Source organism: Poromitra crassiceps (genome assembly GCF_964638095.1).
Source record: "Poromitra crassiceps genome assembly, chromosome: 6".
Lineage (NCBI taxonomy): Eukaryota > Metazoa > Chordata > Actinopteri > Beryciformes > Melamphaidae > Poromitra > Poromitra crassiceps.
The window spans coordinates 41285617-41303266 of NC_139627.1; the positions used below are offsets into that span (position 1 = coordinate 41285617).

At 42.6% G+C, this 17650-nt stretch overlaps 3 protein-coding genes across 5 annotated transcripts; 1 reads left to right on the forward strand and 2 right to left on the reverse strand.

Annotated features, from left to right (window-relative positions):
- Positions 1-580: 580 nt before the first annotated feature.
- ofd1 (OFD1 centriole and centriolar satellite protein) lies at positions 581-11668 on the reverse strand. 2 transcript variants are annotated; one of them, XM_083638730.1, is made up of 21 exons: positions 11557-11668; positions 11246-11449; positions 11060-11128; positions 10929-10962; positions 10165-10301; positions 9795-9968; positions 9509-9615; positions 9293-9412; positions 8334-8407; positions 8153-8244; positions 7811-8000; positions 6161-6291; positions 5814-5925; positions 4595-5185; positions 4170-4326; positions 3976-4067; positions 2230-2358; positions 1875-2029; positions 1604-1768; positions 1442-1512; positions 581-796 (listed from the first exon to the last, which is right to left on the reverse strand). In XM_083638730.1, the coding sequence occupies exons 1-21, from the start codon at positions 11650-11652 to the stop codon at positions 751-753; spliced, it is 2946 nt and encodes a 981-aa protein (XP_083494856.1). In that variant the 5' UTR covers positions 11653-11668; the 3' UTR covers positions 581-750. The 2 variants fall into 2 exon arrangements, with proteins under 2 accessions (XP_083494856.1, XP_083494855.1); XM_083638729.1 differs by having other exon boundaries at positions 4595-5341.
- A 451-nt stretch (positions 11669-12119) lies between these two features.
- Positions 12120-14892, forward strand: trappc2 (trafficking protein particle complex subunit 2). Of its 2 annotated transcripts, none has more exons than XM_083638557.1 (5): positions 12120-12143; positions 12410-12542; positions 12696-12838; positions 14047-14134; positions 14227-14892. In XM_083638557.1, the coding sequence occupies exons 2-5, from the start codon at positions 12447-12449 to the stop codon at positions 14323-14325; spliced, it is 426 nt and encodes a 141-aa protein (XP_083494683.1). In that variant the 5' UTR covers positions 12120-12143; positions 12410-12446; the 3' UTR covers positions 14326-14892. The 2 variants fall into 2 exon arrangements, with proteins under 2 accessions (XP_083494683.1, XP_083494684.1); XM_083638558.1 differs by having other exon boundaries at positions 12126-12212.
- Positions 14893-15081: 189 nt separating this feature from the next.
- rab9a (RAB9A, member RAS oncogene family) lies at positions 15082-17423 on the reverse strand. Its single transcript, XM_083638556.1, has 3 exons — positions 17237-17423; positions 16729-16850; positions 15082-16554 (listed from the first exon to the last, which is right to left on the reverse strand). Exon 3 carries the CDS (start codon positions 16513-16515, stop codon positions 15907-15909), a length of 609 nt encoding a protein of 202 aa, XP_083494682.1. The 5' UTR covers positions 16516-16554; positions 16729-16850; positions 17237-17423; the 3' UTR covers positions 15082-15906.
- Positions 17424-17650: the final 227 nt, after the last annotated feature.

Here is a 17650-nt window from a genome sequence, read left to right on the forward strand (position 1 = left end):
GACCTGATAGTGTACCCGTATTTTCGATGAGTGTCAAGGGCTTCCCGATGAACTACAGATGCTTAACTCTTCAATAATTTTCAAGTAATTACAATTACCTGCAACGCCTGTCATCACTTATGTAATTGGATATTTGTAATCTAAATGGTAGATTCAGCCAAAGCATATTATGCCATTGCAAGTCTCATTTGGCCAGAGTTTTTATAAACAAATATATCTCTGAGATATTATAGTACAGGACTGGCAGCAACAGGTACACAGTTGCCAAGCTGAATGATGGCAGGTGTACAGTAAATTATCCTGTGTACACCTCTCATCTCATGCTGTGTTTCCTGAACCAAAAAGTAAAGAATCAATGCTACCTATCAATCACCAGGACGACACCAATCCAGCATACTGTCTGACTGGAATATCCTATACATCACTCAACTGGCCTGTTGACTGTTTTTTTTATGAAAAGACAAATAAAACATGAACTCCACTCTGTTGTGGTGTGGTTTCTCTTTCACACAGTAGATCACTTGAGCATTGCAGTTGTGTCGTCGTGAATTGAGAAATTGACTCATTTCAGAGCAATTCGAAAATGGGATTTATTCAAGCATAACGCAATTGCTGAAACAACAAAATATGGACAGTGTCAACTAACTACACATACTGGAAAATACTTTAATACTATAAAAGGACAAATGCTTCACATTGGTAAAAACAGTAGTGCAGAGGTTCCCGGTTTAGCACTTTGGGACATCCAGCTCACCAGAAGTCATCATCCACTGCTTCGTGGGAATACACTGCAACGCTGGGGAGATCAAGAAAAGCTCATTAGTGAAAGCCCATAGGGACAGCATACAATTATCAATTATTTCTCATATGGTCCTCAGACAACATTATTGCAAAACACATTGCAGCATATTAAAGACTACGAGGCAAGAGGAAACTCAGATGTGTTTTCCCCCATACCCAAGGCTAGAAGAGTTTATATTTTGTCAGAAAAGCCAGAGAAATGTTTATCCCACCACTAAATTTGTGATGTCAGGCTGATGTACAACTCTGCTGAGAATAAAATTGGAAAAAGCTGCAAAACTGGACTGAAATCCCAGGGGAATCTTCTTGGGATATTTACATATTTTCTGAGTCAAATCAGTCATTACTGCTAGAAAATGGAGATCATTTGAGTGTACAACCTCAAACAAAACAATTTATGCATCCTTCTCTCATTAATTGCCTACGGAGCAGTTCAGGGTCATGCATTTTGATGCTATTTAAAGTTACGTGTTTTGGTTTTCTGGTTTCTATCTTCGGATGTGTGTTGTATAGACTCACAACTATTCACTGTCCTACACCAACAGCGTCATATTTGAATTATTACATGGAGTTGTATTATACATGCAAGTAAAACCAGACATCCATTTCCTCTCGAGCCCTGGACACTGTTTTGAGTTACCTGTCAACTTTCTCCTCAGACAAACTCCTGGCCTCGGGGCTCATGTGTCCTGGCTCCTCTCTCCCGGCGCTCTGACAAACAACAGCAAATCACACGCTCGCTTTAACACACATGACAATGGCAATAAAAACAACGCTTTTCCACAGTTAAGCGAGGACTAACCTGCGCACGCTCCTTCTCTCTTGCCTCCAGGACCATCGTCATGTATTTCTCCAGGGGATTTTCACCTGCAGACTTCTCCTCACCACTTCTCTCCTCTTCCTTCTGTTCTCCTTCCATAACACCCATCTCCTCTTCCTGTCCAGGTTGCTCCATCTCTTGCAAAGTCTGGTCAGATAAAGATCATGTGAATCTTGAACTCATCATTCTACCTGTTCTCAGTTAACATAAATAGAAAAAGAGGATCATTAAAGGAAGGTAATATAATCATTACCATCTCTTCCTCCAGTCGCTCAAGCTCTTGCAGTTCCCTTTGCTTGGCTTCCTCTATCTCCCTCTGCCTTTGTTCTTGTCTCTCTTTTCTCTCTCTCTCCCATCTCAGCTCCTCGTCTTCCTGCCTGGCAGACTCATCTGGGGTTTGTAGGACTTCTGTAAAAACACACAGGTCGACTTAAGTCAAATTAGCAGCAATGCACTCTAGGCTGGCAAGCATGTGGCTGCAATGTGAGGTGGGATACGGTATGAGAAGATCCATGAGACCCATGGTGTAGAGGAGAAGGTGGACATTGTTTTAAGTGAAGGGTCAACCTGAAGGTGTTGCTTCAGTGATGGGAGGCCTACCAACTCACCCGCCATGTGTATCTGGGTGTCTGGGAGGTCCCATGGAGCCTGTGGGGGAGGGCCAGAGGGGCCGTCAGGGGCCTCCTCAGAGAGAGGGATGGCCGTGTCCAGGAGAAGCACTGGAATGTGGCTGGGCTCTGGAGGGAGACACACAAAGAGAGCTTTTATGCCCCACCATAATGCAGCAGGGCCCGACGACCAGCGCAGAATACATAATCAGCTGCCCTTCATCGTCACCATTGTGCGGGGCCACTGAAAGGACACTTTGGAGGCCAGTCACACACTCATTAAAAAACAGGCATTCAAAATCCAAAACAAAATCCAAAATTCAAAATCCAAATTTCCTCCATTCCGTTACAATCTGCAATCTGCAAAACACATAAAAACAAGCTTTATTGATAATTAACAGCATCAATAACGAAACTACGAATGCAAGAACTGTGTTTGGGATATTTTGTTCGGACACTCACTTTGGTTCATTACACTTTGCGGCCCCTTTGCACCACTAAGATGCTGTACGTTCTTTAATATGAAATATATACATGTATAATACTGATGTACCAAACACTGATCTGACAAAGGATTGTACGCATTATTATCGTATTATGCAAGTATTAATACTGCTTAATAACACAGTCTAATCAGCTCCCATAAAGAAAGCAAGCATGGCTGGTAGAGTTAGTTTGTGCTTCCTGGTTTTAGAACAGGAAAACCTGCCGGTGCTGAACGGTAAGGATGATGGATACCCAAAGGGCGTGTCATCTCTGATGTCATGTCCGACAGTCGTAAGATGGCTTCTGTCATACTACATGCATCACAACTATAAATAGAGCTTTATAAGAGGGCTTCTGTCATACTACATACATCAGAACTATAAATAGAGCTTTATAAGAGGGCTTCTGTCATACTACATGCATCAGAACTATAAATAGAGCTTTATAGGCAGGGAGGGATGGGTGGGGAGGGCGTCCTTTGGATAATTCTGGTCAAGACAAACACAATTGTCAAACACAATAGAGAGCCGCAGGAATGGGTCCGGAAGTATACTTCCGGGTTCTTCAGTGGAAAAGTCTATCTATGGGATTTAACATGGGGGTTTCACTTACTGTAAATGCATAAAATACGGTCTGTGGTTTAACAAAAGTTTATGGAAACGCGAATCTGGGTTCTGCATGATAATCTTCACAAACGTGAATAACTTTTATGACTTTTGGAACGTAAATGCGTTTTAAAAAAAACACGCTGTTTTTATAAAACGCTTCAAAAAGGCATAAAAGTTATTCACGTTTGTGAAGAGTATCATACTGAACCTGAAATTCACATTCCCATAAACTTTTGTTAACCACAGACCTTATTTTATGCATTTAAGTGAAATCCCCATTCTAAAACCCCCATAGACTTTTCCACTGAAGAACCAAAGGGCGGCGATTTCTGGATAAAGCCTACAAAAATACATCATCCCTGCGGTACAGATGCCCGAACAGCTTTGCCAGTATATCAGTCATATTTGTACAACATTATGTTTGTATTTGCAGTGGCAGGTTGGATGACATCCAAACTGCCAGTGGAACAAAAGAAGGAATCAAAAGAATGATGATTAAATGAACACTGAGGAAATAACTGACAAGCTGACATCCAATCTCGTGTGAGTGAGAAGAACACAATCAAGCACCCTTTTATTGGAGTGTTTCTCAAATAGTAAGAAGTGAGGAGGAAAAACAATATTTACATAATCAAACTTCAGTTTAGAGTACCTGGCAGAGTGTCGGTAAGATCTTCAAGGTTGATCTTCTCGGGTTGGGGAGAAGACTCTGAGCTGGAGAAGACATGCTGCACATGTGGCGGACTGAAATGAACAAAGGTACAGATACGGGCATTACTGCTCACTGTCCCTGTGTGTAAAACAAATATGTTGTGCTGTCCTTGCTAAAGCACTGCCAGATGCTACCTGGACTGGTCTCGTGCTGTGCTCTTGAGCTGAGGACTACGAGGCGAGCTGAGGTCGGAGGAGAAGTCGCCCGAGGATGCCACCTCGCCGTGGGAGGCAGGAGGGAGCCGTCTCTCGGATGACAGCTCGGGGAAAGGCACCGGGGACACAGCAGCCTCTACATGAGGACAGGGAATTTATGTTGGGGGAGAAAAGATTATGATCCAAAGACTGACATGAAAAGACCTGGACTGACTGTTTTGAACGTTTAAAAAACATCTAAGTTCTGCGACAGAATACTAAATATACACAAATATACACAGGCAGCAGTACATGAATGTTGTCAATGTGGAACTCTTTCACCATTTATTTCTTGACAGTTAAAGGAGTGCGTATATCTAACATCTTTGAAGTGATTTGACGGGATAAAGTATCGTCTGAAGTACCTTCAGCAAGCTCCGTTTGAAGCTTCCTCCTGGAGGGAGAGTGGGGGGTGGAGGAGAGGCGTCTGGAGAGAAGGGAGCTTGCATCCTGAGGGTGTCCGTCTTTTATAAACAGAGGCTCAGCCAATGATTGGAGACCATGGTCTCTGGCTGAGCCTGTCAACTGGGGCTCTTCTAAGAAGGTCACTCTTGGCTGTGGGGTTGGTAAGGTGTTTCTAGTGTCATAGGGGACTGGGGAGGGGGTTCTGCTGTGGTGGGTGGGATGTTGTCGTTGTGGAGACAGTGGTCTATGAGAGACGTGAGGTGTCTGGGGTGAGAGGGGGCGAGGATGGTGAGACATTTGTTTCCTCGGAGGAGAGTGAGGGCGATGCGAAGGGTGGCCTCGTTGTGGGGAAAGTGGTCTCGGGGCAAGCATGTGCGAGATGGTGGCGTGCACTGCCCTCTGCTGGTAGTTGCGGTAAGCCTCCTCCCCTTGCTCGGCCTCCTTCTCCAGCTCACGGATCCGCGCCTTGGCTCCCGCCACCAGCTCCAGGACAGAGTCTGGAGAGCTGCTGCTCCGAGCCCAGAGACTCCTGTGCCCTGGCCAGGGCCCACCTGCTTCACAAACATCATCATCATGACCCACCCTGCGCCTCAGCAGAGCCCTCTCCACATAGACGTCAGGGAGAACCGGCCTGGCGGTGCCGAGCTCCGGTACCGAGCGATCCACAAGAGAGGGCTTGGGGTTACGCAGCACTTCATTTTCAAGAGCTGCCACCATCACATAGATCACATACCACAGAAGAAGAGAGAGAAGGGGGAAAAAAGGAAAAGAAAAGACGGAGAGTTTGAGGTCTAATACAAAAGACCAACCACCATAAAAGAGCACAGATCTGAAAAAGGATTTGTAAACTGATTTCTAGTGCACCCTACACCTTAGGTGCAGTTGCTACTGGCTTATTTTCCCTGTTTTCAATCACATTTAGTACGCTAACTGAAAAACATATAAAGGCACTTTGTCCGAGGGCTTCTAAATGTGTCAAGTTCACTTTTTAAAGGTTATAGGTTCAGTAGAAAACATTATCCAGGAAAAGAAGCCAGTTTATGTATGAGGAGCAGACTACAAGGATATCTAGACTAGTTGTTACACATCGTTGCCTTTGCAAAGTGTAGAAGCAACATGGTTCAAGGCCACTGATCATGTCGAGCCGTGGGGAACATGCACACCCAGGCATGGGGCTACCTTGTTGAGTTTGGCGAAGCTGCGTCTTGACTTCCTCAGCATGGCTAGTCATCCACTGCATCTTCTCCTCACACTCATTCAGCTGGGCCTTGAGCTGAGCACAACGCTCCACCTGTAGAAGACCACAGACCACAGGACAAAACACCGCACACGCGCACACACATACACACGTACACACACACACACACGTACACGCACACGCACACACACACACACACACACACACACACACACACACGACTCAGTGGAAGCCCAGCTCCAAGTCTGAAGCCCAATTCAACATGCGATCCTCCAAGAGGAGACGGATAGTTCCCCACACTCGGCGAGAGGCTGTGGTTGTGACTGACCTCACACTGGAGCTGAGCCTGCAGCACCTGCTTCTGCTGGTCAGACTCCGCTTCCTCAAGCCTGCGAGCGTTCTGCAGCCTCCGCAGCTCCGTCTGCAAGGCCAGCTGCTCTTTAGACGGCCTCTCCAAATCTGAGAGGGATGTTATCTCAGTCAACACATGATCTAAAAGTACAGCTCTACGTCGCATTTGTTGAGACGGGTAAATATTGCCATTCATTGTCTCATCCAGTAGTACAATAAACTGATGGAGTATTTATGTCAAATGCACCAGGTGATAACCAGAAGTGAGTTCTGACATACTGAGTTTTGGTCTTTTTCAACCTCTTTTCATATTTGTGTATACATTATGTATAACTAAGTAATGTGAACAGAAATCGTTTAAATCGGTGCAGTATTGTGCTAGATCGCTTCAGTCGTTTTTCCCACATGCCCCTCCTGCCTCGGCAGCCGTACGTCCACTAAACAAGCTTGTTTTTGCCACGGACACAGGCGCAGATTGTTATGGAGAGGCAAAGCGACCGCCTACTTCCTGCTTCAGCACTGTACCAGAGATTTTTATCCGCCACTTACTTTCCCATAGACATTTCGTAAAATGCTTATAAAAATAGTTTGACTTCTTCAAACCAAACGGTTCAGCTATATATAGAATCGGGAGAGACCTGGCATAGAACATTTCACTCGGATCAAAACTTAAAAAAACAACATCAAAAAAATATTTTCTTTACGTTTTGGTCTGAGTGAAATGTTATGTGGTCTCTCCTGTTTCTAAATATATCTGAACCGTTTGGTTTGAACAAGTAAAACTATTTTTATAAGCATTTTACGAAATGTCTATGGGGAAAATAAAAGGCGGAAGAAAATCTCTGGTACAGTGCTGAAGCAGGAAGGAGGCGGTCACTTTGCCATCTCTATTGTAAAAGAGAGAGAGAAAACGAACAAGGCTATATGGATTTGCCTGACAAGGGGCTCCGAGTCTGATGGACTATGTTGAGAGCAGAGCACATTGTGTCCAGTGGTTTATGAAGCCTACTGTTAGTGACGAGAGAGAGGCCCACATTGATCCCCCGTCCTGTCTGCTAACTGTCAGAGTCTAACAGGAAGAATATGGTGTCCCTCACAGAGAGGTAAAACTTGGGTACCCCGCCATGAGCCCTCTGTCCCGCCTTGCTGTGCTCCTTTCTCCCCACCCCTGCTCAACTCCTCATCCCACCACCCACCCCGGTTTCTCTACAGAGAGCTGTCTGCAAAAGCTCCAAAACACAGCACAGAGGCCCCACATTGACAGGCGAGACACATTCAAAAATAATCCGCTGAGCCAGAAGCAGTTGGACAAGCAGCTTGAATGCTTCACACTACAGTGCATCTCCAGACAGCTCACAATGAGTCAAGGCCTCTGTATGCAGCAAAGGAGCCGGACTCCTCTGTTAGGGGGGCGGTTACAAAATACAAATATTGGCTTTCAGAATTTACCAAATTATAATCAATAACTCTCACTTTTTCCCTGTCTCAAAGGGAGCTGTGACATTATTACAGTCAGATAGCAAAAAATTGATATTTCTTCAGTTTCCCAAGGTAACCTGGATATGGAGGGAGAAGGCAGAACATAATTAATCCTGGGAGGTACTTTGGACCAGTAGTCACTCCTCACCTGCGTGGAGGAGCCGGTTCTCCTCCTGGGCCTCCTCCAGCTGTTTCTTTAGCAGACGCAGCTGCCCCTGCAGTTCCACTTTGTCTCTCTTCAAGCTGGGATAGTCACTCACGCTGTCCAGCCGCTCCCTCAGCAACTCCTTCTGTTGACTCAGCAGAGAAGCCTGCTGCTGTGATGTGTCCAGCTCGACCTTGAGAGAGGAACCGTGGGAGATATGAAATCGTGTCAAATGCATCGATTGAACCGTTTCACGAATTAGTAGGAAATGCTGTGCGAAATATCATGTGATGAGAGTGTTACTGAGCAGGTACGGTGCTGGATGAACAGCGCTGTCCCATTTACCTCCAGTCGTCTCAGCTCGGCACATGCTTTACTGTGCTCCTCCAACCTGGAGTTAATTGCAGTCGTCTCCTTTTGTATGCGAGCAGTTTCCACTGAGAGAGAAACCGAATGTCAAGATAAAACCTAAACAAGGTGATCAGCCAGTTAGAGGAAGTAATACTGCATCATTGAAAATACACACCTTTGTTTCTGTACTCGTTTTCGGTTAGCTTTTCTGTCCTCTTGATGAATTCCTCCTTCAACTCAAGCTGATATCTGATCATTACAAAAGAAAACGCAGCTCTGAAACTAAACTGTACGGGATGGGACCTCGCTAACATGAGGCAATCAACACAACAATATCTTGAAAAACCAACCCTCTTTGATCTCATATGGAATGGTGCAGATTTAATAACAAAGCCACGTGTCGTGTAGTGTTGTAAAGGCAGTGTATCGTTTGGTTGAGTGCAGATCGAAGTTGCTTTCATCTGGTTGACCTCCTATTGAATATTACTATAATTACTATATAGTCCTGGTCGAGGACGAGGAGAGGCAGCCACACAATCTAATAAATACAAACACTACAAGGTTGCCTAACTGAAAAGGTGATAGTTCTGTGGCAATGACGGATGATAAACCTGATATGACAGAAACCCATTTATCACCATTCCAAAAATTACATGCATGCCCACTTTGGGACCAAAACACATGCAATATCAACATTTAATTTATGCCTATTTGCTTGCTTAATTTTATCCGCTAAGACCATTAGGTTTAAAATGCACTGTGTACAAGACATTGAGGGTCTTTTATCTTTGCCCTAAACAACAGTGACATCTTCTGGTCAAAAGCACTAAAAACATCAACAGCCCAAAACTTGTGAGGTCATGTGAGCTGATACAACGGGAATAGGGTGTCGGTGTCATCAAATGAGAGACTGTGTGTGTGTGTGTGTGTGTGTGTGGGGGGATAGGGTGTCGGTGTCATCAAATGAGAGACTGCGTGTGTGTGTGTGTGTGTGTGTGTGTGTGTGTGTGTGTGTGTGTGTGTGTGTGTGTGTGTGTGTGTAACCTGTGGAACATTCCTGATTGCTGGTGATATTGTGCAGGACACAACCTTGGCTTGGCCAAATAAGATATTCTTTGTTCAACATCAAAATACCTGGAAAGTTCATTCTTCAGCCTTTGGTCGTACGTATCCTCCATGGTCTTCACTGCCAGCTCTCTCCTCCTCAGCAGCTCTTCAGTAGTCTTGACCTTCTCCTCGTGGATTTGGCAAGTCCTGTTGTCATAATACTTTTACTGAGTAAACGCTCTACCAACCAGTGCTCGCCATGAGGGAGAATGGCAAATCCTAAATGGTATGAAATGCTCTTACTTGTCAAACGCCTCCATCCTAAATTTCATTTCATTTTCTCTGTTCCGCAGTGTTTCAATTTCCTTCAATACTGTTTGTCTTTCCATGTAGACATTCCTTTCTTCAATCTAAAAACAGAGAGAAATCCCAATTTTCCTCCGGATGGACCTCAAAACAATACCTGAGTACTCAGATTTTGGGAGCCTTCTATAATTTTGCTATGTAATAATGGGTGATATTCTAAAGGGTGTTAATGTTGGAGAACGTCGTTTTGGACACAGCATAACACAAATTAGCAGTAATCTACCTCTTGTTGTTTTTGTAACCGTTCAATGGCATTTTTCTCCCGGTTCATCAATGCCTTTGCCTTCAACTCGTAAGTCCTCTCCATATCTTTTCTCATCTTCTCAAATTCTTTATGATATTTTGCTTTTTCCTCCATCTTCACCTTGGCAATTTCCACATCTTTAAAATGTTGCATCTTAAGAAACAAGAAAGACACAATGTTGCATAAAGCCCACATACCAATTAAGAAAATAATAAAAAATCATATGCAGTGTAATTTCAATCAAGCAATCTGATTGGTCAAATACATGTAAGCTAAGAACACTCAGGTATACTTGCTATACATCATATAACAAAACAAATTATTTAAAAACCTCAGAGAAGTGGCATACCTTTGTGCTCATTTCTGCTTGCATCTGCGCTTCAATTTCTTTTCTATGCGCAGCCAGTTTAGATTCAATTGAGACCCATTTGTCCCCCCTGTAATGGACGCTCTCATATTCCTTATCAATCATTTTCATCTTGTCAACTTTAAATAGAAAAGAGAAACAGATAAGGTAAATGCTTTATTTCCCCAATAATTTCCTAGATAGGAACTGTTCATTTCTTAGGAAGTTTCCTGGAAAGAACCATGACATTAGGTATATAGAAAATGTAAGCCAGTCTGGTGGAGTTGATAACATCTTGGATCTTGTTGAATTCTTAATTAATTTTAGTTAATTTCTAATTTTGGATATAACTATACAAAATGTAATGTTTCTGTCATGGAAACAATGACGTTGGAAGAAATACATAGACAGACATAATTTCATGGTTCTTTCCAGGAAACTTTGTAAGAAATTAACAATTCCTTCCTAAGATTTTTTTTGTGTGGAAATAACAGACTCAGAGCGTTGCCGAGATTGAAGGTGAAATATAAGCTGTCAATTTGAGACATAATTTTGTCATACCAAGAGATTCTCTATAAATGGATATGCTGGTGGTCTGAGTGTCAGCATCAGAGTGCAGCTCATGAGTGTGTCGGGCTGTTAGTTGTGTTAGAAGGCTCATCAGGAAACCTGGAGGACCAGGAGAACATATTTCAGGGACAGGGCTTAGAGGTAGTTAACAGAAGCAGTATATATACGCCTGAAAAAGTAGCAAATGCTATGCTTACCTTTTTTCTCTTTCTCTTTCTCTTTCTTTGATGACTGTGGAAATAAACACAATCCTGTTATTACGAGACTTAATCCTATATAAACTATATTCTACATTCTATATCACAATAGTCAGTCAGTCAGTCATTACCAGGGATCTGTAAAGTGCCGATTCAGGGCTAATTTTCATAAGATGAAGAAGGTCCCCGGTCGTCAAAACCTGCCAAGATGGATTAGAGCAACTCAGTTACTATTGAGAAAGGTCCATCTTCATCTGAAGCCATATTCATTTCAGTTTAGCCTAAATACTAACTAATAATGTTGTAGTCACACTCACCTTGTCCTTACACAGGCCACTTTCAGGGTGGAACACAGATAAAGTGTACTCATACCCAGAGGTCCGTAGATAATCAGCCACTATACTGTTAGAGGCTGAGACCAAAACAGACTCTGATCTCACGGGGATTGGCCTGGGAACTGTTTCTCCTCCACTCACAAGTGGCTGCTTTAACTCCTGGATAAGCTGGTTACGCATCTGTGTCTGGATCAGAACAAAAGAGAACACAAAAGATCATGGAGACCAAAATATTCCCAAAGCAGACCAGAGTAGACTTTAGGCGTGGCAAATCAACACTATAGCCTGCTTACTTTCAGTGTGTCAAGCATCCCTCTACTTTTGAAAGTTTGATAGAGCCTCTTCCTCAACTCGTCTGGGGACAGCATCTCTTCCTTGGCCGCCGACATGATGGTCGTGCTTTGTCTCCAATGTGTTTCTGGAAGACAAATCAAAACAACAGTAACGATACAGTATGGTTACAGTCAAGTAGTAGAACTCATGGCGAGCTGTGCAAGCACCGCTTTCGACACCAACTGACTCGTCTACCTGGTTTTATTTGAGCAATCCTCTACCAACGTAACACCAGACTAGTTACCAGCCTAGTAACCAGCAAGCGTCTCTTCCCAAGTGTCCACAGGATAATAAAAAACAAAAAACGACTAACGTATTTTTCTTCCGGGCCCACAGTTATGACGTCAAAATGAGATTTTTAAGAATCGATTTATCGAAATCTTAAACGTCTAATAAGATGTCTAATTTATAAAGAACATTTGTTCATTTTAAAATTGTATACTCATTTCAAAGAAAATTGAAATAAATACTAATAAAATAATTTGATAACTAGGCCACACAAGCATGTCGTCATCTTCTTGCGTCTGGACTCCAGGAAGAACCATAGGTAAACAAATATAGCTGTTCTGTCAAATCAAAAAGCTTCGATTGAATCGAATGTCATTGAAGATTAAATGTACGTATTATTTTAAGTAATGTTATCTTTCTTCTATTCTCATAAATCTCACGAAAAGTAAGCATAAGAATACGTCAGAAAAGTTTCACTGGGCGTTACAGCTAGCTTACCAGCTAACGCTAAAGAAAGGATTCACAACTTAATTCAGCTAACGACGCTAATGTAGCGGTGAACTAATTTATTTGAATTGATTTCAGGGCGCCTACACTGTGCTGAGAAGTAACAAGATCAAGAATGTCTGGAAGTTTTTATTTTGTCATGGTTGGTCATCAGGACAACCCTGTATTTGAAATGGAGTTCTTGCCAGCTGGGAAAGCTGAATCGACAAGGGTAACTGGCTTTGTATTGGCGTTAGTACACATTTTCTTGTGCCTGAATTGAACCCAGTAGCCATGGTAAATTAATAATTATGTAACTGTACTAGGCCTTTCTAGAATTACACATAGGACATAGAAATGCATACATTTATCTTCTCTTTAACAGGATGACCACCGTCACTTGAACCAGTTTATTGCACATGCAGCCCTGGATTTGGTGGATGAAAACATGTGGCTGTCCAACAATATGTACCTGAAAACTGTGGACAAGTTCAACGAGTGGTTTGTTTCTGCCTTTGTCACTGCAGGACATATCCTTTTTGGACTATTCCCTCGTGCTGGTTAGCATGTCCAAATTACTAACTATTGCCATTACATGTTCTAGCTGTGTTTTGAGCTGTGTTCAGCATCTCTCTCTCAGCTCAGTGGCCTTGTGGTCTGAGTGTCCGCCCTGAGACTGGGAGGTCGTGAGTTCGATCCCCGGACGAGTCATACCAAAGACTATAAAAATGGGACCCATTTGCCTCCCTGCTTGGCACTCAGCATCAAAGGGTTGGAATTGGGGGTTAGATCACCATGTGATTCCCGAGCGCGGCGCACGCTGCCGCTCACCGCTCCCCCAGGGGATGGGTCAAATGCGGAGAACAAATTTCACACATTATGTGACAATCAGTGGGACTTTACCTTTAACTCACACACACACACACACACACACACACACACACACACAGACAGTTCAGGAATCAATTTGTGTAAAAACAGTAGGTAGGGACATTTGAGCAATCCCAAAATGTTGTTTGGGATTCCCCCCCCCCAGAGGAATACTACTTCTTTATGTTAATTTTAGATTCTAACCTTGAATATCAAATAGTATTTTTCCTTGAAATGCCCGTCCCTACTAACATTAGTCTTTGGTTCAATGAGATGAACATTAATTTGATTATTTAACATGATTTTGCTGAACCATATTGCAATATACTGTACCGTATATTGATGTGAAGAAAAATCCTTGTGATTATCATTGTACTGCTGCCTCAAAACGGTCCCGGGTTCGAACCCCGGTCCATCTCAGGCCCTTTCTGTGTGGAGTTTGCATGTTCTCACCATGTTCATGTGGGTTTCCTCTGGGTGCTGGTTTCCTAATGCTTCCCACCACCAAAAGACATTTATGTTAGAGTTAATACTCCTGTCAGGCAATGGCAAAATAACTGGAGTTGGTCCCCGGGGATATTTATTTATTTATGTATTTCAACCATATCGTCCAGCCCTAGATCATATTCAATAAATTCAATGAATGAATGCAGAGATGTGCAATTGTGATTCAAATACCATGATGCAGTAATGCAAGATAGCTTATTTTTGTAGTGAAGGATGTTATGTAGTGCAGCATTTTAACTTTGCAGGCAGTATATACTGCTAGGTTTTTTTTGGAGCTCAGTCACATGGATGCATCATATTGTTTAGTCTTCTTGAAGGCTTTTTGTGGTAGCTCTTTCTTTTCCTTAATTATCTGTTATACATATGAGATTCATCATGCTGCATGATGTGCGACAAGAAGATGGAATCAAAAACTTCTTCAATGATGTGTATGATTTATACATTAAGGTGAGTTGCTTTTAAATGACTTCTCTTAACACGAGTTAACATCTGGTCAATTTACCCATTGTTTGCTATTCATAACCTCTTCTCTTTTCCAGTTTGCAATGAATCCCTTCTATGAAATCAATGCTCCAGTGCGTTCAACAGCGTTTGACAGGAAAGTCCAGTTTCTTGGCAAGAAACATCTCCTGAGTTAATTGCTCCACAAGCAAAATGTTTGGATATTTGGATTCTTGTTTTTGTATATATTTTCTTTCCTGTGCATTACCTTAAGACACTTGTGTGCTGTCTGTGTTTATCATCATTTGCCAAGTGGATTTTTGCATATTTTTGTGTGCATCTGATGTCATTCATTACTCTGGTAACACTTTAATCCTAATAATGCCACCTTCATTTGAATGAGCTGGCCAGTGTCTGAAAGGTTCTTGTTTGTTCTAGTGTGTTTCACCAGTGAAGAAATAAACATTGGGATTGTTGTACTGTCAATGCAATGGCCATAAAGAGCAGCAGTATTTTACAATCTGAGTTCAATTCAAACCTTGTGACAGTTGCGCTCCAACGTAGGAAGGCAGTTCTCGTGTTTTCAGGGTAGAAAAATGCCTTAAGGAGAATTCTTGGTGGTTTTATTGAAGTTTTTGGCATACCAGTAATACAATATTAATATGATATGAAGAGTGGAGGAGACAAGGTGAACCTAAATTAATGGTTCACTGTTTCATATAAAAATGAATTAAAGAGCTGAGATTAGTATAAAAAATGTACAGTGCTTCAAATAATTATATTATGTAAGACTAAATAAACTAAACAATTAAAACAAGTTTTACTCAATCATGACCACTATCTTGTTAAGACTCCCTTAAGGGCATGTTATGTTCTTCCTCTTGAAGTTGATTCAATGATTACTGGAACTCTCATTAAGTTAAAAAGTCCATATTAAAACTTTCCATATTAGAAAACCGTATTCATAAATATACAATATGCCATGCATGTTCACTTTGCTTTAATGCTCATCAATTGGTAGGGATCTTATCCCTGTACTTCCAGCATAAACAATCCATTCACTTTGCAAAAAATACACTACCAAGTCCAAAAGGTGCAATAATCACAAAAAGCCTCAATTTCTTACCGTTATATAAAGTAGTGACTCAACTACTAAACATGGTACATTTTAGAAATAAAGTTATTGGACTGTATAAATTATTTCCAGTTTTGTAATTGTTTTAAATATGAATATATTATATACGTTATCAGATTATCTGCAGTAATTTGGGAATGAAGTTTACAAATCCTATGATGATCTCACTCCCAGGTAGTACATCTAAACATTGATTCTAATAGTCACAGTATAAAATGCCTTCTCTACAAAAGGAACATTTTACCATTTGAGAAGGAAGTGAAACTTGGCAAACACGTCATGTCATCACAAATTTTTTGTTCCCCATATGCGGTCCATGGGTAACAGAACACACACACTGCAATCCCTTCTTCTGCTACCCTTTCACAGCCCTGACCTCCAAGCTCCGGCAGAGCAGAGTGAACAATTCCATGTTTTATGTTGATTTGTAATTGGACTTCACGATGAATTTAGTGTTTTCTTCCTCTTTACTCCAGTAGAGACAAATTCAACGACAGCATTATCAAACCATTCAACAGTATAACAAACCATAAAGCCAGTAGCCTAATTAGTTTAAATAAGATGTTACTATAATATGTAGACCTACAGCCTTATCACACAGGCATAAGAGCAAGTTGCTATGAGTGAGAACACCCCCTAGATGTTATGAACAGCAAGTGGCAGTGGAGCGAGGCTTTCTGTGGAGGTTGACTGTGTCCGTGGGGATGAGGTGGTCCGTCCTCTCCTCCATTGCCAACACTCTCCGCACTGCCTCATCAAAGGCCACCGCTACGTTGGTGGCATCCTTGGCACTGGTCTCAAAGTAGGGGAAGTCACCGTTCTCCTGGCACCATTGCTGGGCATCCTCAGCAGACACCTGCCTCTCTGACACGTCCAGCTTGTTCCCCAGGACCACAAATGGGAACTTCTCCGGCTCCTTGACATCTGCATAGTAGATGAACTCCTTCTTCCAGTTGACCAAGTTGAGGAAACTCTGGTTGTCATCAACACTAAAGGTGAGCAGGCAGCAGTCAGAGCCACGGTAGAAAGGAGTCCTCAGGCTGCGGAAGCGCTCCTGGCCAGCGGTGTCCCAGATCTGAAGGGTCACCATGTGGCCATCTACCTCCAGGTCCTTGTTGAGGAACTCCACGCCGATGGTGTGGAAAAGGTGTGTGTCAAACTTGTTGGTGACATAGCGATTCATGAGGGAACTCTTGCCCACACCGCCATCACCCAGCAGAATGACTTTCAGCAGGGATGTCTTTGTTGTCATGGCTGTTCACGCCTCCTTAACCACTTTGTAGGGAATGACCTAATGGGAAGATGCAATGTGGACATGTTATTTATTAACCACACAGCACCATAACATCGGCTTGGCAGAAAGTACTGTAATCCAGCACCAGTTTACTTGACAGACAGTTTTTGGTGGATGAATGAGGCTTTTCCATGAGACAGTGAGCCTGTCATTGCCATTCATTTGTCTCACCCGTGCTTGATTTCGATCTCCTCCTCCCCTTGTCCCGGATCATGTGCTGTAGACTGGTCCTCAGTCACATGCGCCTCTGTTTCATGTTGGTCTGAGCAGCCATATAGCTAACGTTCAACCAACTGTAACACAATAACAAGCAATAGGTTTCCTGATTAACAGCTGGCCCAGCAGTTACAGTAGAGAATCCCTCTTCCTGTATAGCTAACGTTAGCATTACAGTAAAGCACTTAATCTGCTGCTGCAAAATGTTAAATACTTAGACCAAGTCAAGAATCCTTTCAAACGCAGCCGAAATGTTTGTCCTGGGGTTATAACACTTCAACAGTAGTGACTTGTAAATGAACGCTAGTCAAGACAAATTAGCCTAAGTTAGAGCTAACGCTACCAGCTGACTGTCTGCTAAGCTAGGGTAACGTTAGTGAGGAAACCAAGGTAACGTTAAGCTAATGTTAATGTTAGCTAGCTAAGGTTTACTGGACAGCAGCAAACGGTCTAGTTTGAGTACCTTGCTGAGTCGCTCTGGCAGCTGTTGTGTCGACAAGAAGTAACTAGCGTTAAATCACGAAATAACTGAAATGATGTTACTACAGATGCTTCACGGCTCCTCGCGTTGGCGTGGCTATAAATAACGTCGGGTGGCACAGACAGTTTCCAATCCTTGGGGAACTCGAAAGACTTGACGCTAAACGCTACTAGCTGCTAACAAGCTAGCTAACTAATGCTACCACAGACGGTTTTGGTCATGTGACCTGGCCAAACCATGGGCCAAACACCAGCGTTTAGGTAAAGTTCCAGGCTAATGAAGGCCATACATACATACATACATGCATGCATGTGTTTTCCACATATTGAAAGTATGACATTATACAGTTATACATTATACAAAATTTACAGTCTCACCATTTAATAAAATAAAGTT